The 23,067-nt window shown below is 42.6% G+C and overlaps 1 protein-coding gene across 2 annotated transcripts in view; it reads left to right on the forward strand.

Annotated features, from left to right (window-relative positions):
• The first annotated feature begins 461 nt into the window (after nt 1–461).
• Nucleotides 462–23,067, forward strand: part of Lix1 (limb and CNS expressed 1) — a 72,710-nt gene continuing 50,104 nt past the window's right edge. For both annotated transcript variants that reach the window (XM_045134148.1, XM_004651608.2), the window contains exon 1: nt 462–909. In XM_045134148.1, the coding sequence (XP_044990083.1) occupies nt 828–909 (82 nt within the window). In that variant the 5' untranslated portion in view covers nt 462–827. The remainder of the gene's footprint in view (nt 910–23,067) is intronic.

A 23,067-nucleotide genomic window follows, 5' to 3' on the forward strand; every position in this document is an offset into this window, starting at 1 on the left:
CTGCTTGACCCTTCTCCATCAGAAGTGACTATTCATTACAGTGGAAGGGCAGTGGCTTCTGAATTGAGGTACAGAGCATACTCTGGTTACAATCATAACTTTTTATTATTATTATTTTAAGTATTTATTTAATTGAGAGAGAGAGACAATGAACCCTCCAGCCACTGCAAACACACTCCAGATACATGTGCCACCTTGTGTATCTGGTTTACATGGGTTCTGGGGAATCGAACCTGGCTCCTTAGGCTTCACCAGGCAAGCGCCTTAACCGCTAAGCCATCTCTCCAGCCCGCGATAATCTTCATCGTTTCTCTTTGCCAAAGCAGAAGTTAGATTATGTTGATCAGACTGATTACATATTGCTTGCATTTCTCTGTTGTCCCCTGGGGAAAATGGTGTTGAGAAATGAGTTTCTTGAGTCCACGGGTACAGGGGAGCACATTTGAAGATGGAAGGCCAAAGGAAATACCCGCATCAGAAAGCTGCACCACACGCGGGCAAAATCGCCTTGGAGAGGCAACTGCTGCCATGATTAGCGAGTTTCCCCAGCTAGCCTGTAGGTGGGTGTGTTTAACAGAAGGAAGCAATGGGAGCTCGCCTGTCAGCCAGCCTTTCGAGCTAATTAGCTCAGCATACAACAAAGATAAGTGAGCCTGAGAGGAGGCCCCCCGAGGGGTCTTTAGATTCTGGGAAATGTCTGATTGGCAGATGTTAAAAGAGATTCTTTGGTAATCCAGTGCATCAATGAGCTGCACAAATTCAGTCCAGCACTGCAAGAATTCAGGCATGAGGACACTGTGCAGGAGGCTCACACAGGCAGACCCGAGATGGACAGAACCTTGGAATCTCTGAGACACATCATTGCCCAAGCCTTGCCTCACAGAGACCCGGCGCTGGTCTTCAAAGACTGTGAGTACTGGGAGGGCCGAGGGGGGGGGGGGGGAGAAGGATCTTTTTCCCTTTGACTTTTTTAGAAAATCGTCCTAAACGTCTAGTCACTTCCTATTTAGCTGTGATTTCTAAGTCTCTGTAGTCGTGTACTGTGGTCTAAGTGATATTTAAGTTGTTGCTGGCTTCAGTCAGAAAAATTTCATTTTACCTACCGGCATGAAGCTCTGGTCTATTTTTCAGTGACACTTCTTACTGTTTCGGAGCCCCGTCTAAAATCTAAAACTGTCCAGGTCTTAATGAACTTTTCCAGATGTTTCTGAAATAAAGCAAAGATGACTTGAGCTGAGATTAAAACTAAACAGAATGTGGTAATATGTAATATGCATAAAGAATAAAAATGTGCCTATACTTACTAATCTGTTTAATCTTCTATAATCATGTTAAGTTACGTATTGTGTTTACCTAAAACTTTTTGTCGCAAACAAAATTTAATGAATTACCACTGAGCTCTTAAATTTTGATAACACATTATAGCTCTTCAGTTAAAAAGCCAATAAATGGGATGCCTCCCAACCTCAGCAACACCCCCCGCCCCCACCCCCACACCACATGGCACGGAAAAGTTATTCCAAAATCTTTTTAAAAAATGATTATGAAAAATAATTCAATCAAGCTTGCCAATTCCAACAATACTATTAAATCATTTGTCATAGAACTTCGTTTCTGGAACCAATTTGATTTCCTGCTGCGGCAAAACAGACTATCTTCGCATTGCATCTTATCTACAGTGGGTTTCATATTACAAAGGGCTTCTGAAAAAGAACTTTCCTTTAGTACTGCCCGAAAGGTAAAAATGCATATGGAATTTTTTTAAACTTCAATAGATTACAGCTTTCCTCCTCATGAAACTAGCTATGTTTGTCTCCATCAAAACATCAATGGTTTGGATTTTTCTGATTACTGAATAATGTCCCTTTCCAGATGTCCTTCTCATTTATATTTCTCATATGTGTGATGAAGAAAGAGAAATGTTGAGGCATTTTACTCTGTGAATTTTTTTCCTCTTAGGAATTAAACTGTAACCAATCTGTCCTCTAAGACATAATGTGAAAGCCTTTTCTTTCTTTTAATATTGTCTTCAAGCATTTGTCAATAGCTATGCAAAAGCTAATAAAAATCACTATATCCTCAAGCCTAGCCTGGAGCCTATTCAGGCTTGGTATGTTTCTTAAAGTGAAAAGAGAAGAAAAAGAATGTCTGTCCTACAATAGCACTGAATTCCTTGTGAAGGATAAAAGGCTTTTGGCTTGCCCACAGCCTGGGATGAATTGTATGGGGGGCTTATGGTGAGGATTTGGGGGGTGGGGGGTGGAGTAAGGACATTTACATCTAAGATTGCATGGCCCACTTTTTAAGCTGTACCAAATTCTTACAGTTGCTTACAGTTTAGAAGAGAATAGACTATTTTAAAGGGACTTTAATGAAACATACATTTAGTTCTGTCACCTAAATCTTTGCAGGATCCCCCCATCCAGACCCCTGTACTTCATTCAGGAATTCATTTATGTGGAAAAAAATATGTCATTTTCTGTATATTTCATTTGTCAACATAAACCTAATTCTGACCATATAGCATTACCTACTTACCCCAGAACTCTGCAATTGCTTGCCTGGCTTAGTAGGTGTGCACATTAAACTGTGGATCATCTCCAGCTTTTCTAACCTGACCACAAAAAAAAAAAAAGTTATATGAACTTAAGCCAAAAGTCAAATTTCTGTACCAGGAGTTTTCATGGCAAGGGAACATCCAACCTCGCACAATCCTTATGGAACACGTGGGGGTGGGTTCACTTTCTGGGACAGGACATCAAAAGTCTCTTTGTCTTGGCAATCTGTGGGCACTGTGCAGGACAAAAGTTTGGCACATGGACCTCTTTTCTTTGGAGTACCCCAAAGCTGTTGCCACCACACTCCTGTTGGCAACCACCAGCCACAAGTGGCAGGTTCTGGAAGTCTCTTGTCTTCCTAACTCCCTCCTGGCTCCACCCACCTCCTCAGCTCTTCCAGAGCTTTTGGATACACCACTGCCAATCGCTTAAGAAAATCACTTGCTTCCCAGTGAGGTGAAAAGCTGATCCGAGAAATTAAAAATCCCAATCCCGAGTGAACAAAAGGCCTTAAAGTAAGAAGTAAAATAAGATAAAATAATAAAAAAAAATCAGGCTTTTTCTAAATTTCTGTGAATACAAAGGCAGTGTTTTCTCTCTCCATTCTTCAAACACATACAATTCAGGGGATGAAAGTTTCCCATTGTGTCATTCTTTACTCTTAGTTGGCTATTGATTTACTTACAACAGTACCTGAATTTTCTTTTCAAGTTGGTCATAAAAGTACCTAGAGAGCTTTCTGGTCTGAGGTAGGTGCAGGTGGGAATAGTTACATTCACTTAAGGAAATAAACTTTGAGTGCTTTGCTCAGCCAAGGAAGCCCTTCAAATGGCATGTTACAGTATGTTAAATCTGTCATTTTCTTTTAGACAAGGTGTCCATCTGGAAATAGTTGTGATTTTTTTTTTTAAACACGATTTTCTTTCCTAAAGGGAAATAAATTCTACAGCATTTGTCTTTAGACCAATCTGGTCAGGATTGAAATGAGAAATAATAGGAGGAGGTTTGAAATAAGGGAGGCTTATTGAAGTTTACTTCTCAAGGCTGACACTGGACTATTCTCCAGTTCTAGCAAGCAGCACTGGATAGTTCCACACCACCAGACAGAATCTGTAGAGAGGAGCTGCCTTCCACTCTCAGCTTTATGCAGACTTCAGTTTGTTTCAAGGGTCGTGTGTCACAACCAAAGATGAGCTCCCATAAAACCAGCTCCTAACCTCTCCTGTGGGAAGGCAAACTTACTGTTTTGTTTGATGGTTCCTTGAATGCCTTCTGAAAAGAAACTACCACAATCATTTCAACATGGCTGCACATTTGGAGCCTAACTGGTTAACTCTTCTAATTACAGAAGAAATATGAGGCCAGGCATGGAGGAGCAAAAAAAAAAAAAAAAAAAAAAAAAAGAAAGAAAGAAAGATGAAACTTGGCATGGTAGTGCACACCTTTAATCCCAGCACTCTGGAGGCAGAGGTAGGAGGATCGCTGTGAGTCTGAGGACACCCTGAGACTACATAGTGAATTCCAGGTCAGCCTGAACTACAGGGAGACCCTGCCTCGGAAAGAAAAAAAGAAAAGAAAGGAAAAATGCTTACCTACCATTTTTAGGTTTTTCCTTCATCAATTTCTTAGTAAACACTAGAACGTCATATTCTTATCATATGACAGGGTGTTATGCTAGAAACATTCTTCAGGGTAAGCCAGTAAGTAGACCTGTGGTCCTATAGGCACTGTTGCAATAGCTGAGGGGACTGAGGCTCACAGAGGTTAGGGTGATTGCTAAGATCTCATGGTAGTAAGGGTTAGAAATAGGATAAATTCTGTGTTCCAACTTCTCACCTTGGTCAGTATAAAACATTGCCTCTTTGTGGTGCTGGTTACCAAATCATTAGTATTGTAATAAAAATATATTTAGGAAACCAACCAAGGGAAAGAAATGGACCCTTCTGGGATTGTGAAGGAAACCCACTAGGTAGTCACATCTGAGCAGAGCACGACATGAATGTGGAGTGGGTGGCGTTTTTGAGGAAGGGAAATGGCTTGTCCAAAGGCCATCCACCAAGCATGCATTGGGAAGAGAGAGTGGGTCTTGCTCACTTGCAGGCTATCAGGATCCACTGGGCCTAACCATAATCTTGAATTCATTCTGGAAATTTATGGCCTTGTGGCACACTGGGGAAAAATCTACATTCACATCTGTTGGAGGTGTATTTCCTGATACCTGAGTCTTGGAAAATTGAAGACTTTTCTCAGTAAGAAACCATTTTTTCAGCTCAGAGAAGATGTAAGATTTGTGAGTGCCAACCTTGCCTATGGAGAGGAGCCACTTCCACTGAGAGACGGTCAGCATGGAGACAGACTTTCTCAAAAAGCGTGGTTAAAAGCTCTGAATTGTCAGCACAGCCATAGGAGTGAGTGGACTTCCAAGTGAGTTGGGTTTATAAAATGACATATTAGATTTCACTAGTATTTTCTCCAAATTTTATGATAAAATGTAAGATGGAGCCATTACTAAAAGTTGCTCAATTAGAAGCAAATTTCTCACATATTTGAGGTACATTAACTCTTTTATTTGGGGAAACATTTTTCTGCATGAAAGGTTTTCTATATATCAAATAGGTGGATACTTAACTTCAAAGAGTACACTTCTACCCTTTGGAAAACTTGGATCCAACTATAGGCTATTAAAAACATCTCAGTAATCATGAATCTGGCTATATATGGCCCGAGAGAACAAAAATCCTCAAGAGTAAAGTATTTTTTTCATCCCATGCTTTTTAGTGTAGTTAGTTGAGATCTATAAATTTGACGATACATTTATAGTTTTCACATTTCGCAGAAAGGAATGGATGTGAAGGATGAAGGTTCTTGTGCAGTAAAATCCCCACACATATTGCCTTGCATTCCACCATATAAATTATGTCTGAAAGGACACAGCTTAGAAACAGAAACAAAACAAGAACCCTTCACTGCTGCTCATTTTAGAGCCATGAATCCATCTTAATTTCAATAATGTAAAAACTCTGATCATTTTAGCATTGAACTGGGAGTGCCTATTCTATGGAAACCAAATTTATAAGCTAATTTTACTTTTTATTGTAAGATACAGCTTTTTTTTATTTGAACTTATATGGAGAGAATGAAGGTTTCAGCTATGTTGTCAATAGTATAAGAGATGCTCTCCTAAATTTTTTTTTGTATTTTATTTTTATTTACTTGAGAGAGGTAGAGGCAGATAGATAGAGAGAGAGAGAGAGGAAGAGAATGGATGCACCAGGGTCTCCAGTCACTGCAAACGAACTCCAGATGCTTGTGCCCCCTTGTGCATCTGGCTAACGTGGGTTCTGGGGAATCGAGCCTGGGTCCTTTGGCTTTGCAGGCAAACACCTTAACTGCTAAGCCATCCCTTCCGCCCCAGTTAAAGCTCTTGCTTGCAAAGCCTGATGGCTCAGGTTGGATTCCCTGGTACCCATGTAAAGCCAGATGCACAAAGTGGTACATGTGTCTGGAGTTTGTTTGCAGTGGCTGGAGGCCCTGGTGTGTCCATTCTTTCTCTGCTTTCAAACAAACAAACAAATATACCCATATATATAGAAATTAAATATGTATATTTAATTTTTATTTGTTTATTTGCAAGTAGAGAGCAAGAGAGATAGAGAGAAGAGAGACAGAGAGAGAATGGGCACGCCAGGGCCTGAAGCCACTGCAAACGAACTCCAGACACATGTGCCCTTGTGCGTCTGGCTTATGTGGGTCCTGGGGAATCAAACCTGGGCCCTTTGGCTTTGCAGGCAAATGCCTTAACTGCTAAGCCATTTCTCCAGCCCCAGATATATGTATATATATGTAAAAATATTTATTTGCAAACACACACAAACACACACACAGAATGAATAGGCATGTCAGGGCCTCCTGCCACTTCAAACAAACTTCAGGTGTATGAGCCAATTTGTACATCTGGCCTTACGTGGGTACTGGGGAACCAAACCCAGGCCATTAAGCTTTGCAAGAAAGTGTCTTTAACTGCTGAGTCAGCTTTTCAGCCCAAGAGATGCTTTCTTTGTCAGCAACAATTCATTTGACAGTTTAAATATTGAACATCTCAGCCCCAGAAGGAAAAAAATTTTAAACTTGTAAGATAACTAAACAAATAAATAGGTTACTTCTCAATTACTTAAAGGCAATATCTGTCCCAATATATTTATTTTTCATATGTAAGTAATACTTAACAGATCAAAATAAGGTATGATCCTATGAGATCAATCTCAGACCTCCTCATGGACCGCTGTGTCATCTCACCAGAGGTTTATATTTTATTATTTTATTTTATTTTAACAGTTAAGATTTGTTAGCTTGAACTCAGTTTTAACAACTTCTGAAACCCATGTGCTAAGTTACAGCCCATAATAGGATACAGCTGCCTAAGGGCGCGTTTCTAAGTTACGATCTTTCTGCTTAAATGATATGGTTTTTACTGATTATGTGCTGCAGATTGATTTAAGAAATGTCAGACAACTTTAGAAGCCTTTCATAAAAGATTCTCCCTCATTTAATATACTTCATATTGAAGTTTCAGCCCTAAAGCTTTTATTCCTTTCCTCCAAGTTCAAGTGCCCATGTAAAGTTAGCGTGTAGAGATAGTTAAAACAAATTCTATCTTAAAAGAAAAAGAAAATAATTCTATTCAAAGTTAACACTAACAAACCATTGCCCTCCTTGTAGCTCTTTGTTCCGTATCGTCTCTCTGGTGTCCCGGGAATGTGATGAGTTTGCTCCCCACCAGATGCGATGATAATCAGTTGATCCTTATTTTGATCTCATCTTGTTGAGCAGCTGTGGAGACCCATCATATACCTATCACTCTGTTGACACTTATGGCCTGCAATGTTTAATTTACATTCTTCTCTTGTGACTCTGTGCTGCCCACTGTCATTTCTCTGGGGTGGTTTTGTCCACATGGAAGTGTGGAGTCGCAAGGCAGACCCGGGTTTGCACTTGTGTGCACTCGCAAGGTGTCTTCTTCAGAGACGGGCACCCGGCAGATACACAGCAGAGGTCTTTTAACTGCTGATCCCTTGTTTTTTCTAGCCATGAACGTGGGCGGGGGTGGGGGGAGGGTGAGTTCACTTTGTTAGTTATTCTTTTTTTGGTTTTTCAAGGTAGGGTCTCACTCTAGCCCAGGCTGACCTGGAATTCACTATGGAGTCTCAGGGTGGCCTCGAACTCACGGCGATCCTCCTACCTCTGCCTCCTGAGTGCTGGGATTACAGGCGTGTGCTACCACACCTGGCTTAGTTATTCTTTATAAAAAATTTTAAATTCATATTTATTTATTTGAGAGAGAGAGAGAGAGAGAGAGAGAGAGAGAGAGAGAGAGATAAAGAGACGAAGAGGCAAACAGAGAGAAACAGAATGGGCACACCAGGGCATCCAGCCACTGCAATCGAATTCCAGATGCATATGCTACTCATGTATATCTGGTTTACGTAGGTCTTGGGGAATTGAACCTCTGTCCTTAGGCTTTGCAGGCAAGCACCTTAACCACTGAACAATATCTCCAGCCCTTAGGTATTCTTTTTTTTTTTTTATGAGGAAATAAACTCTACTGGGACCCTCATAGGCCGTTCCTCCACCAACAGTGTTATCACAGAGTGGAATATGTTGACAGGAAAATAGGCAGGAAAGGACACACAAGAAGGGACCGTGAAGATAAACAGAACCACCTCAGGCAACTCAGCCAGAGAGCTGCCTTTCGGCCACCTGGTATTACAGCTCTGACTCTCCCCATGAACCACACTAGCACCGTGCCTTACTCACCATCCTTACCTGCATCCTCGGAACCTGTCTCCAACTGTGAGTCATGAACGGCTGAGCACGATGCTCTTTCGTGCAAAGTCTCTCTGAGCCTTGCACATTCATCGTGGTTTGTGGCAGTGGCAGGTGCTGAAGGGCACTATTAAAATCACTCTTTCTTGGGCTGGAGAGATGGCTTAGCGGTTAAGCGCTTGCCTGTGAAGCCTAAGGATCCCGGTTCGAGGCTCGGTTCCCCAGGTCCCACGTTAGCCAGATGCACAAGGGGGCGCACGCGTCTGGAGTTCGTCTGCAGTGGCTGGAGGCCCTGGCGTGCCCATTCACTCTCTCTCTATATATATATCTGCCTCTTTCTCTGTCACTCTCAAATAAATAAAAATAATAAAACAAAAAAATTAAAAAAAATAAAATAAAATCACTCTTTCTAGTGGGGCGTGGTGGGACACGCCTTTAATCCCAGCACTCGGGAGGCAGAGGTAGGAGGATCGCAGTGAATTTCAGGCCACCATGAGACTCCATAGTGAATTTCAGGTCAGCCTGGGTCAGAGTGAGACCCTACCCTGAAAAACCAAAAATAAATTAAATAAAATAAAAAAATCACTCTTTTGCTTGAAGACAGACATATGCTTGAAGCCAGAACTGCATAGATTTCACCATTTTTTAAAACTTTAAAGATATTTTTATTTATTTATTTATGAGAGACAGAGAGAGAGCGCTAGGGCTTTTAGCCACTGCAAACGAACTCCAGATGCATTCACCCCCTTGTGCATCTGGCTTACATGGGTCCTGGGGAATCAAACCAGGGTCCTTAGGCTTTGTAGGCAAACACCTTAACTGCTAAGCCATTTTACCAGCCCTATTTCACCACTTTTTTTCTTTTTTTAAATTTATTTATTTGAGAGCGACAGACACAGAGAGAAAGACAGATAGAGGGAGAGAGAGAGAATGGGCGCGCCAGGGCTTCCAGCCTCTGCAAACGAACTCCAGACGCGTGCGCCCCCTTGTGCATCTGGCTAACGTGGGTCCTGGGGAACCGAGCCTCGAACAGGGGTCCTTAGGCTTCACAGGCAAGCGCTTAACTGCTAAGCCATTTTACCAGCCCTATTTCACCACTTTTAAAGCAGCCAAATTGACCCGCCGAGCAACCAGAATGACTGAGCCTCAGTCGGAGAGCTAGCGTCCGTGTTCCCCCGCTCTCTTTGAATGCAATGTCAACGTCGAGTGGAACATGGGAAAGATATATACGCCGTGATGGGAAAATGGGTTACATCAGGCTTGTATTTTATGCGGCTTTTAAGATTGGGTGACATCGTCTGACCTGTGGTACACATATAAACCACACATGTGAACCCGCCTTGCTGCTGCTTCAGGGTGACGGTACCCAGTGACTTTTCATTTAATTTGTCTCTGGGATTCTCTTTTGTTCCTTCCTATTCTTTCTTCTCTCCCCCTGTGCTTGAGATATACAGAAGAGTGTTATGTGAATTTCCTCATGAAAGGATTTCCAGTTCGGCAGTTTTCAATTATAAAGTTGAAAATTAAACCGGAAAGAAGAAATGGTATTACTTCTCTCGCTTATTTTGTAGGATCTCCTAATACAACTCAAAGGATCATAGCTCTCAGAAAAATGTTTGGATTGTGGAGTGGTGGGAAGTGAAAGAAAAAAAAGTAAAATCCAGGGGCTGGAGAGACGGCTTAGTGGTTAAGGTGCTTGTCTGCAAAGCCTAAGGACCCAGGTTCGATTCCCTAGTACCCACATAAAGCCAGATATACAAGGTGGCATGTACAACTGGAGTTCGTTGGCACTGGCTAGAGGCTCTGGTGTGCCCATTCTCTCTCTCTCTGCTTTTCCTCTCTCTCTCTCTCTAATAAATAAAAAAAATATTTTTAATGATTTTTTTTGTTGTTTTATTAAGGTAGAGTCTCAATCTAGTCCAGGCTGACATGGAATTCACTATGTAGTCTCAGGGTGGCTTTTAACTTACAGTGGTCCTCCTACCTCTGTCTCTTGATTGCTGGGATTAAAGGCGTGTGTCATCATGCCTGGCTTGAATTTTTATTTTATTTTATTATTAAGTGGAAACTTGGAATGGATACATCATTGTTGGTACCTTCCTTTCCCTCCTTCCTGCCCCACACTCCACTGAGGGCCCTCTTAAGTGGGATTGTTGGTATTCAACATGGGATTGTGGGTTATGAATTTTGAGAGCAGCAGTCATGGGGGGAGCAAATGATTTTTTCTTTTCTTTTCTTTTTTCTTTTTTTCAAGGTAAGGGTATTGCTCTAGCCTAGGCTAACCTGGAATTCACTGTATAGTCTCAGGGTGGCCTCGAACTTCTGGCAGTCCTCCTACCTCTGCCTCCTGAGTGCTGGGATTAAAGGCGTGCACCACAGCTCAGGGTGACAAATAAAATATTTGAAAAAGAAAAGTAGGGCTGGCGAAGAAGCTTAGTGGTTAAGGCGCTTGCTTGCAAAGCCAAAGGACCCAGGTTCAATTCCCCAGGACCCACCTAAGCCAGGTGCACAAGGGGCTGCACACATCTGGAGGCCCTGGTTTGCCCATTCTCTCTCTCTATCAAATAAAGAAAAATTTTAAAAAAAATTTTAAAGAAAGAAAAGAAAAAGCCAACAAAAGACAAAACACAGCCAGCACGCCAGCTGCTGAAGGCGCTGACCAACCCAAGGGATGGAAGGACTCCGCGCTGCCTGTATCCCTTTGCGCAGCCGTGGCTACTTGGGCAAGCGTTTCCTCAAAAGGAGAAGGGCCGGGGCTCCCTGCATGCGTTACCAGGCTGGCTCTGCAAGATTCCATTAGACTGGCCAAAGCCAAGGCCGAGCAAGGTTCCAAACACTGAGACAACCTGCTTGGTGGGCCAGGATGCTTGAGTTGCCAAGCCCTGCGGAACCCCGTTTTTTTTTTAATTTTTTTTTTGTTTATTTTTATTTATTTATTTGAAAGCAGCAGACAGAGAGAGAGAGAAAGAGGCAGGTAGGGCGCGCCAGGGCCTTCAGCCACTGCAAACGAACTCCAGATGCGTGCGCCCTCTTGTGCATCTGGCTAACGTGGGTCCTGGGGACTTGAGCCTCGAACCGGGGTCCTTAGGCTTCACAGGCAAGCGCTTAACCGCTAAGCCATCTCTCCAGCCCGGAACCCCATTTTCAACCCATTGTTGTCTACATAGCAAATCAGCAACATATTGAGTTTTTTTTTCCCCTTAAATTATTTGAAGGTCCTGGTCCCATTCCTCAACAAAATCAGGAAATCACGTTGGTCAGAACAAGATTTTTTTTTTTTTTTCGAAAGAGGGGGCAGAAAGATTGTAAGAGTCCCAGAGTGGATGGGCATGTCCAGAGGCATTGCCCTGCTCTTGCAATGACTGACTGATGCTCTCACATCTCATAACCCGCAACCCCAGGGGGAATACCAGTCATCCAACTGAGGAGGACCCCTGCGGAACGGGGCCAGGGAGGAGGGACATGATGGTGCTAACATATGATGTATCTGCACAACTTTCTACTTAAAAAGAAAAGGAAAAAATAAATTTGAACCATGAAGGCTTCCGACAGGCACACACCATAAATCGCTTCCCTGAATATCCTGTCATATGAAACATGACCATTAATATGAGACGGTGCATTTACAGCTTTCTAATTTCAGGTGGTGATGTTTTAAAAATGCCAGCTTTCATATTTTATATAATTTCAATGCTAAAGTTTGCCTGTAATTATTTGCATAAAACAGAAAACATGAGGACCACTATGAAAATGTAATTTGAGCATAGGAAATACAGATAAAGACATCTTTTTGTTGCTCTCTTTAAAGACTTATTTTTTCCCCCTGGATCAGTTTGTCTAGTGAGGATGTGTCTTATCAGTACCTTGTAAGTAAAATTCCTGCTCATAAGACAAACCCATGGGCTGTTCTAAGGGATGTTTATGTTTCTGGTGTCTTCATCTTTTTTGTTTTTTCCTTTTTTGTTTTTTTTAGGTAGTATCTCACTGTAGCCCAGGATGACCTGGAATTCACTGTGTAGTCTCAGGGTGGCCTTGAACTTACGGTGATCCTCCTACGTCTGCCTCCCAAATGCTGGGATTAAAGGCATGTGACATCATACCTGGCTGGTGTCTTCCTTTTTTTTTTTTTTTAACCTCTTCTTACTTCAGTTATAGGCCTTTCATTGACTACTTTGTTTTATAATTGTTCTTCTATGACAGAGGCTGGCAATCTAGCTTCAAGGCCAAATGTGTCCCAACACCTGCAAAAAAAAAAAAAAAAAGAGAGAGATAGAGAACAAGTTGGATTTGGTTGAATGGCTAGAACAAAAATACATATTAGTTTTTTCTAAAATATCACCTGTTAGGAGTCAGTTAATTAAAGGTGATATTAAAATATTGTATAGCATCTGCTTAGATGTACAGAATCAGTTTGAAAATATCTCCATTATCCTGAAAGCCTTTTAATGATTTATTCTTTTTAAAATATATTTTATTTATTTATTTGAGATAGATAGATAGATAGAGAGAGAGAGAGAGAGAAGGAGAGAGAGAGGCAGATAGAGAGACAGAAAATGGGTGTGCCAGGGCCTCTAGCCACTGCAAATGAACTCCAGATGTATGTACCACCATGTGCATTTGGCGTGCATGGGTTCTGGGGAGTTGAACCTAGATCTTAGACTTCACAGGCAAGTGCCTTAATCACTAAGCCATCTGTCCAGCTCCAATGATTTATTCTTAAATAGCAGCCTTTCCAATTTGTCTTTGTTTTTGGAAAGGGAAATTCCACCTAGCTAGAAATTATCCCTATGTAAGGATAAAAGATATTGGCTCTTTTGCCTGGTAGGTTTATAAGAAACTTTTAAATTTCCTCTTCTCTCTCTTTCTCTGACAATTGGCTATCTTCTTGGACTTACATTATTAGGTAACTGAACTGGGCCATTAACTATATTTTTGTTTCTACTTCCCTGAGACATAGCAGTCATTAAATATCAGTTTAAAATTAGTCAGCTGCTCTCTCTAGGTTTTGCTCACAGCAGATCCATTGGTTTAGTACCCAGAAAGTGAGAGGTTGGGACAGATGTTCATGCTTCCTATCTTGAGACATACAGCATTTCATCTTGTGTTCACAGATGAAGCTTTGGCTTTATCTGTGTTTAAAAAAAAAACAAAAAAACAAAAAAACAAAAAAAAAAAAGCTTTCTCTTTTCAAGTTCTGTACTTCTCATATATCTTGGCAATAATTTGCACAATGTTTTCAATGACAGATTGCAGACTATTTTTAGGCTATTTAATGATATAGTTTCTGGTCTATGGAGTTAGTTTCAAGACGCAATACACAAACATGTAATCATGTCCTCTTTTCTTCCTTCAGCTTCTGGCACCACAGACAATAGCTGACTTGAGTATCTAACGCATGTGAATGTCACTCATCTTCCGCTTTAAGCCTCACAGCCCCTCTGTGATGAACACTGGGCATTTTGCAGTACAGCAACTTTAGCATGGGTGGTTGAGGAGGCATCTTGCAGTGGTATGAACAGGATCCAAAGCCGGGCAGTCTGACCCCCCAAAACACTTTTGTATATCTTGCCCAAAACTTAAATATCGCTGGATTTAGTTGCTAAAGAGTTATGAACTTTTAGAGAAGTCATAGTGTCTGACTTTTCACATTTACTGTGTTCCAAAATTGAAACTTGGAGAATCAAACCTGGGTCCTTAGTCATTGCAGGCAAGCACGTTAATCGCTAAGCCATGTCTCTAGCCCCCAGATCACCTTCTTTTACCAAGTTTAGAATACCAGCTTTGGGGGCTGGAGGGATGGCTTAGCAGTTAAGGCATTGGCCTGCAAAGCCAAAGGGCCCAGGTTTGATTCCCCAGGACCAACATTAGCCAGATACACAAGGGGGTGCAAGCATCTGGATTTGGTCTGCAGTGCCTGGAGGCCCTGGTGCTCCCATTCACTCTCTCTCTGTCTCTCTCTCCCTCTTTCTTTGTCAAATAAATAAAAATAAAATATTTTTAGAATACCAGCTTTGGGATGATGCCACCCACATTCTAAGTGCATCTCCCTCTTCCACTTAAACCTCTCTAGAAACACCCTTATAAACACTTCCACAACCGGGGTTTTAAAAATTATTTTATTTATTTATTTATTTGACAGAGAAAGAGGGAGGGAGAAAGAGAGAAAGAATGGGTGCGCCAGGGCCTCTAGCCACTGTAAATGAACTCCAGACGCGTGCGCCCTCTTGTGCATCTGGCTAACATGGGTCCTGGGGAATCGAACCTGGGTCCTTTGGCTTTGCAGGCAAACACCTTAACCGCCAAGCCATCCCTCCAGCCCCACAACTGTGTCTTGATGATGATTCTAAATCCAGTGAAACTGACAACAAATGGTTGAAGAAAGGGATGAGATATGAAAAATAATATTAAAGAAAAATACAATAAACACACACACAGCAAGCAAATTAAAAAAAAAAAAAGGAAGAAAAGAAGAGCAGCTGATGTTTCTCTTCTGTGGAGAAGCTGACAAGTCTGTGCTCCTTCTCAGGTTTGTGGTGGGTGCGTGTGCCAGGCCAGGGCAAGGGGTGGTGTGGTAGAAGGGTATTGAATTGGTTTCAGACCGAAGTGGAAACAGGTAAAAGTAGAAAAGGGCTGTCTGCAGCCTAAGCTCTTCCATGGCTTACCTGCTGAGGCACGCTAGCTGGTGCGGTTGGCTGGATTGACTTCCTCAGAGTTCTCTTCATGCAGGTCCAACAATACAGTGACTGTGGGAGCTGCAAAGGGCTCTTGCAAAAAGCCCAAGCATCAGCTTCCCGTTCACCGGTTGTCTGGAGCTCCGAGAGTGCAGAGAGCAGGGCTAACCCTGCCGGGGTGGCCAGGCGCAAGCGCCGAGTGACTCGGTGCGCCTCGGCCTAGCCGGTCTCTGCAGGATCTCGCTCTTCTTCCTGGACGCCCAGCTGTAGATTCCGTGTCGATTCCCCGTACTTTACCATGGTCCACACTTCCTCTCCAAGAGTGCCGTCAAGTCACATCCAGTTTTCTAGGCCCACGCTGTCTTACAGGGTGTTTGCTTGCTCTAGCTGATGACTGGTGGAGACCTCTGGATCGTGGATAGAAAGACGCAGGCAGAGCCTTCCTTCATCTGGCAGAACGATATGACTGTAAGATGTCTCATAGGGTGGGGCCCACCATGGCACTAGTGAGGAAGCTAGGACGTGCGGGTCACAATTGCCCTTCCTTCCTCCATCCTGCCTCATTCTCAGGAGAGCTCAGCTCAGGCTCCTCCTACATAGATTTCTTTTCTCCTTGATACTTTCACCCACACTCATCTCCTTTACAACTTGCATTTATTTAATTACTGTGTCATGATTTTTAAGCTTTAAACATTACTTTAAAAAAAAAACTATGGTATTTATTTATTTGAGAGAGAGAAAGAAGCAGATTGAGAGAATGGGCGCACCAGGGCCTCCGGCTACTGCAAACGAACTCCAGACGTGTGTGCCCCCTTGTGCATCTGGCTTATGTGGGTCCTGGGGAATTGAATCAGAGTCCTTAGGCTTTGCAGGCAAGTGCCTTAACCACTGAGCCATTTCCCCAGCCCTAAACATTACTTTTAACATCATCGTTGTTCTACAATTTGGCACTGTATTATTTTGTTCATTAATTACATGATGAATATATTACTTTACAAATCATATATTTTTTGTTATTCTTTCATATGATCAAGGTCAGGGGTGACACATAGACTATGACAGTGCCCTGTTGCTGGCTATGGGAGTCCAGCACCACTGCACCCCAAAGCTATTTTCAAATCCTTTTCAGCAGAGTACTTCAGGCAGCCAACAACAATGTTTGGCGTTGGCATCCAAGACAACCTACCATCCCCACCTACAATTTCTCTAGGCCATAGTGACAAAAGTACAGTCAAGGTGAGCAAGAAGTGCTCACTCGTGTTTCTACTCTGACCACACGAATCCTTCTGCACCCACTCTGTCATCTCCATCTGGGGCAGGGGGGTGCCCACCACCATACCCCTGTTTTGGCACTACTAGAGTTCAAACCTAAAACCTTCCGTTACAGAAGGAAATCCTAAACTCCACGAATCACAGTGAATTTTGCTTACTTTCTACACTTTTATCCCATTGCGCGACTGTTCAGATTATGAAGAGTGCATTTAGATTCCCCAGTGAATTTGGGGACTGCTTCTAAGAAGACATCTCTATGCTAGATCATCAAGAAGGCCACAGAGAAGAATGAACCAGAACTCCTGTCTCCCAGTATCCCACAATTGGCTGTAAGGGAAGTCACAGAAAACTGTACTCTATTAGATGAATGGTTACCACAAGGCGTTTCATTCTTCTGGCCAGAAGAAAGTTCAGCCAAGTTCGACTTGATAAGTTTAGCTAGGAGCACCATATCCATTTTATTAGCGTGGTTTATGGGAGATTAGGCGCTAAGACACAGGACTGCTAATGGAATAGGAGCTCAGGACAGGACTGTAGCCAGTGAGTAAGGCATGGTGGAGGAGGTGGTGTCGCATCTGAAGTGCTGGCGTAAATTGGATGGGAGAAGGAGAGGGAGGGGCCGAAATAACACTCAGGGTAGGAGGGAGAACTTGAACTGCAGCTGAAATAACAAGTAAGCCCCATGTGTTCAAGGACAAGTAAGGAGAATTTCTTATTGAAGCTGGGGGAGGATTTCTGCTGGCAATTCCAAAGGTTAGATAGGCAAGGTGTTTTACAATGTTGATGCCTTCTTTGATCAGCTGGCTCATCCTCAATGCTGAACTTTATAATCAAAAAGGAGAGCGCAGGAAGGAGAAAATGAAAGCTTCACTTGTGGGAGATCTATGGGGTGGGGAGATCTAATTACTACACCCGACTCAGTCATGTCAGATTTCAAACACATCCAAGAAAAAGCCACACCGTGTCTAGTAGAAAGGCGTGAACACAAATGTAAGTTCTATTTTATTAGCGCGTGTCTTGGAACGAACTAAGGACACAAATAGAGTTAGATCACAAGTCCCATATGTCACAGGCAACGACACTGACAATATTAAGTCCAAAACTTTATAGCCATGTGATTATCCCTTGAGTATCTCTTACTTACTTGGGGAGACGTAATCAGGATGAGCGAATGTGGCCGTGACAAGGTGGACCGAAGAGCATCGACACCCAAGCAAGATGCCAAAGACAGAATTGACAAATCCTGGGCATTTATTAGACATGGAAAGAGAAAATGAAGTTTAAAGACCTTGCCAGGTTTTTTGTTTATGTGACTAGGTGGACGACAACATCATTTTCCAAGTAATTTAGAAGGAAGAGCAAAGTTTATAGAGAAGACAATGAGTCAGTTGGGGGTATGTTGGCCATAGTTTGGGAGTGGCCGTATATAATGATACTGGCTGCCATAGAAACGGTTCTGTCATTCAAGGAGAATATAGTAGAGAGAGAGAGAGAGAGAGAGAGAGAGAGAGAGAGAGAGAGAGAGAGACAGACCAGAGGAAACAAGACAAGGTGCTCATGTAGACTGGCTTGTGGAACGAACAGTGGAAGAGAAGCTCCCAAAAGAAATGCCAAGAAAAAGCAAACCTTGATCAGGGAGAAATATTGTCAAAGAAAGAAAAGCCCAGGAAGATACGAATTTCTAAAAGAAACCAGGAACTCTCTCAAATGTGCTAAGAAGTTGGGTAAATTGAGGCAGTAAAAATTAGGAATCAGGGCTATTTTCTTTGTTTATTTTTATTTATTTATTTGAGAGCGACAGACAGAGAAAGAGAGAAAGAGGGAGAGAATGGGCACATCAGAACCTCCAGCCACTGCAAATGAACTCCAGATATATGCGCCCCCTTGTGCATCTGGCTTTTATGGGTCCTGGGGAATCAAGCCTCGAACCGGGGTCCTTAGGCTTCACAGGCAAGTGCTTAACCGCTAAGCCATCTCTCCAGCCCAGGAATCAAAGTATTTCCGGGACATAATATAGATGGAATCCAGACCATGGGTGGGTTCAGAAAACAAAAGTAAAAGTCAAATGGAACATAAGTACACAGAGACACTCCATGTAGACTATCCTTTCTAGCAGCCTGACTGGATTGGGAAATTTTTTAATAAGCAGTAGCCAGAAATAGTTCCAAGGTTGAAGGATTCATTGACTTGATTAATTCACTTCCTCCTGTGTTTGTTGTCTCAAGCATACTTCCATCAGCTGGGAGGGAATATGGAGAGGAAGCGTGGGAACTAGGCCAAGGGTATGACTAAGGGAACGAGGAGACGCAGCGTGGACTACCAGAGAGACGGGCACTGGCTCAGGGGCATCCCTGGGTGGAGAGCGGTATGATACACTGGGAAGCTCAGGCTTATTCTGCAGGGCAGTAGGCAGCATCTATGGCTGAGACAACTAGAAACTAAGCTGTGGACTGAATCTTGTACTCACACTTGAATGGTTTTCTTCAACAGTGTCTGACCCGCTTCTCACATTTTCTTTGAAATTGTCCATAAACCTGACTGATATTACCTCCAAAAAAAAAAAAAAAAACACACAAACGAGAGAGCATGCGTTTTATAAATAGAGTGTCCTTTGATATTGCTGATCTTAGGAATTCCAGACGGCAAGGCTGGCCCTCTTCCTTCTGCACTCCATTCATCCTGATTTCCAGTCACCAAGAGGAGATAGAGATAGAAAGATGGATGGTCTGTGCGCATGTCCATATGTTGCCCTTTTTAAGGGTGATGACATCTGAAGTACCATCAAAGAAATCTCCTGCGGTCGCAGAATGAAACACTTGAAAGCTATTTCTTTTATTCATGCAGAGCTCTTACTTCATGCATTACTTCAAACCCCTTTAATTCAAACAAATTTCGTGCCAAAATTCCTGTGTCTATCTTACCTAGATAATCATGAGTCTTCAGTTTCCTACTCCAGTGGTCAGCCGAATCTCACTCAAGAATGAACTGACTTAAACAGGAATCTAATAGTCCTTCTAGACTGGCAGACCAAAGGGCCACTGGCTTTCATTTCCTGCTTAAGGACATCCCTGCTAGATTCTGAAGGTCAACTGCATGTAGAGACACAGATCAGACCATCCGTAAGTCTTTATTTTCTGAGAACTGAAAGGGAGAAGAGGGTGAGAGGAAGTACAGTGAAGCATACAAAATTCTAATTCTACTCTGAGTTCTAGCAACTGCTATAAAATTTTATTGCAGATTTTCTAAATGGATTTAAAAAGCTTTGTAATAGCCAGTTCTCAACTTGACCCTTTCAATACGCATTTATTAATTCAATTGTCTGTACCCTGTGATCATTGTCCATTTTTCTGAATATTTTCCAGGACATTTATTCGATGCTAAGTGCTATATGATTTAGACATGATGGTGTCCAGTTCCTTAGGAGTCTCTGCGACTTGCCTAACACACCATGAAGCTGATGGCGACCTAGGTAGATGACACAAAAACCCAGTGCCCTCTTAAACAGCCCACAAAGTGACTGTGCAGTTATTTTGTCTCCACATTACTCTGTGTCGCTCCCGATTCCAGAAATATGTCAATGTCCAGCGTCTCATAGCATATTCAAGAATGTATTCAAAACAATGCCAGAGGTGGTAGATACCATTATGCACATTCAAAAATATGTTTGAGGGCTGGAGGGATGGCTTAGTGGTTAAGGCGTTTGTTTGCCTGCAGAGCTGAAGGACCCAGGTTCAATTCCCCAGGACCCACATAAGCCAGATGCACAAGGGGGCGCATGTGTCTGGAGTTCGTTTGCAGCAGCTGGAGGCCTTGGCACGACAATTCTCTCTCTCTCCCTCTTTCTCTGTCAACTAAATAAAAATAAAATATTAAAAAAAACACTTTTGAAACAACAAAAGCTACTTACTCCAGAACTTGCGAACATATGAAAGCTGTGAGATTCATATTGCATGGCTGGGGATCAAACCTAGCCTCCCTCATGCTATGCAAGTACTGTGCCTCTGAGCTAATCCTATGCTTCAATATTAATATTCTTTGTGATGCAAATAAGAGGAACCAGTTTAAAATGGCTTAAAGGAAGAGTAGGTAAATTGTTTAAGATAATGCAGAGCAACCAGGGAGCTTGGATTTGGGCAAAGCTGAATGAGGGTGCTGAAGCTATGCCATCAGCACATTTATTGCTTCTAAATGCCTTGGCTTTGTCCAAGCTCCCAGCCCCAGCTCTAGAGATGAGTTATGAAGTCAAGGACGTCCTATTAACACAAGGAAACAAACATCAGACAAGTGAAAATGATGGGTGCTGGGCTGGGGAAATAGCTCTGTGGTAGAGTGCTTACGTAGCATATGCGAAGCTCTAGGTTCAGATCCCATCGCAATAGAAAACAACAGGGCCCAATGCTGCCTTCGAGTATTCGGTGGCGTCTCCTGGGCCTATGTAAGAAGACTGAACTAATGTGGAGCTCCAGAAATAAGAAGCAAACCCCTTACATAAACCTTACAGGCAAACAGATTTCAGCTCACCTTTCCATGGTAACTGAACTGGCTGTTTCAGATGGGGCAAATATCAAGTTCTTCCTCATATTCAAGTATGGGCCATATGGACAGCTGCCCTTGCAGGGGTCTAGGGAGAAATTCCTGCATTAAGGCAGAGCTTTGCCTACATGACTCATAAGGTCACTTTGGACGCTGCAATTCTATTATCTTTGTTAATTTGCCCAATTCAATTTGCAGCGCAGGGTAAACAAACCAGCCTAATTTGATCTGGAACCTCTGCAGGCTATCACAGGTCATTTAATCTAAAACACATGGCCCTTGCCATGCCTGTGTTTTCCAAAGCCATCTAATAGACTTTGTCCTTACAAAGTATCCCAGCTATTGGTCTCCCATGTGGATTTTCCAACTTCTTCCTTATTCTACAACTGCCTTTCATTCCTCTTTCCATTGGGATAGAGGGAGCGTAAAAGTCTTCTTCTTGGAGCTGCAGAGATGACTCGGCAGTTAAGGCATTTGCCTGCAAAGCCAAAGGACTCTGGTTCGATTCCCCAGGACCCGTGTAAGCAAGCTGCACAAGGGGCGCATGCATCTGGAGTTTGTTTTGCAGTGGCTGGAAGCCCTGGTGTTCCCATTCTCTCTGTTCCTCTTCCTCTCAAATAAATAAATAAATAACATACATATTTAAAAAAGTGTTCTTTCTGAATTTCTCTCTCTCTCTTTTTTTTTCTTCAAGGTAGGGTCTTGTTGTAGCTCAGGCTGACCTGGAATCCACTATGTAGTCTCAGAGTGGCCTTGAACTCACGGTGATCCTCCTGCCTCCTCCTCCTCAGTGCTGGGATGAAAGGTGTGTGCCACCGTGCCAGCCTGGATTTCTCCTCTTAAATCATATGATTGGTGGACCCAGACTCAAAGTGCATTGCTTGCATCTTTATTTCACAGTTTGGCTTTCTCATTGCAGATGTGAGTCTGTGAGAAATGAGATGCAGGGCTACAGAATAACCACAGCTCTGGAAAAGTCTATGAAGAGAATATTTTAGCAATGAATCAACAAATTAAAAAAAAATTAATAATTTGGGATGACTCAGAAGGTATCATGGTGCTGGAAAGAAGTGACAGGAGTGCTCAGCACTGCAATATCTCTATCACACCTTCCAAAGCTCAGGGTCCATTGCGGAAGAGGTGGTGGAAAGAATGTAAGAGCCAAAGGAAGGGTAGGACTCCTTACAACGTGCTCCTTCAGACACAAAATGGCCTGGATATCCATGACCTCACAGTGCCTGACACTACCTACACAAGACCCTCAAATAGAAGGAAAAGAGACTGATTGAGAGGGGGAGGGGACATGATGGAGAGTGGAGTTTCAAAGGGGAAAGTGGCGGGGGGGAGGGCATTACCATGGGATATTGTTTACAATCATGGAAGTTGTTAATAAAAAATTTTAATTTTAATATTCATGTAATTTATAAAGTAAAAGTGATATGCTGCAACATTGTTAGAACTGGGGTTCTAAAACCGCTACATTCTCACTTATTAAGAAATGTACACATGTGTTAAAGTTTTATAGTTTAATATATATATATATATATGTATGTATGTATGTATGTATGTATTAGAGACAGAGGGGGTGGGGTGGAGGAGAGAATGGGCATGCCAGGGCCTCCACCCACTGCAAACAAACTACAGATGTATGTGCCACCTTGTGCATCTGGCTTACATGGGACCTGGAGAATCAAACCTGGATTCTTAGGCTTCGTAGGCAAACACCTTAACTGCTAAGCCATCTCTGCAGCCCTGAATATGTTTAAAGAAAGTGTAATCTTTCTCAGCTGAAAGTGGCCCCACTGGACACGCTCTCAGCTTAAATTGAAACGGCCATGTTGTAGAATCAAGACTCAGATATTTAGTCTGTGCCAGATTATGTCTGTTCTATTCATTTGTTTGTTTGTTTTGTTTTTTGTTTTTTTGAGGTAGGGTCTCACTCTAGCCCAGGCTGACCTGGATTTCACTCTGTAGTCTCAGGGTGGCCTTGAACTCATGGCGATCCTCCTACCTCTGCCACCATGCCTGGCTTATTCTATTCTTGTTTTTTTATTTTTATTTATTTGAGAGCGACAGACAGAGAGAGAAAGAGGGAGAGAGAGAGAGAGAGAGAGAGAGAGAGAGAGAGAGAGAGAGAGGGAGAGAGAGAGAGAGAGGGAGAGAATGGGCACACCAGGGCCTCCAGCCACTGCAAACTAACTCCATATGCG

Source organism: Jaculus jaculus, chromosome 14 (assembly GCF_020740685.1).
Source record: "Jaculus jaculus isolate mJacJac1 chromosome 14, mJacJac1.mat.Y.cur, whole genome shotgun sequence".
In the NCBI taxonomy this organism is placed as follows: Eukaryota; Metazoa; Chordata; class Mammalia; order Rodentia; family Dipodidae; genus Jaculus; species Jaculus jaculus.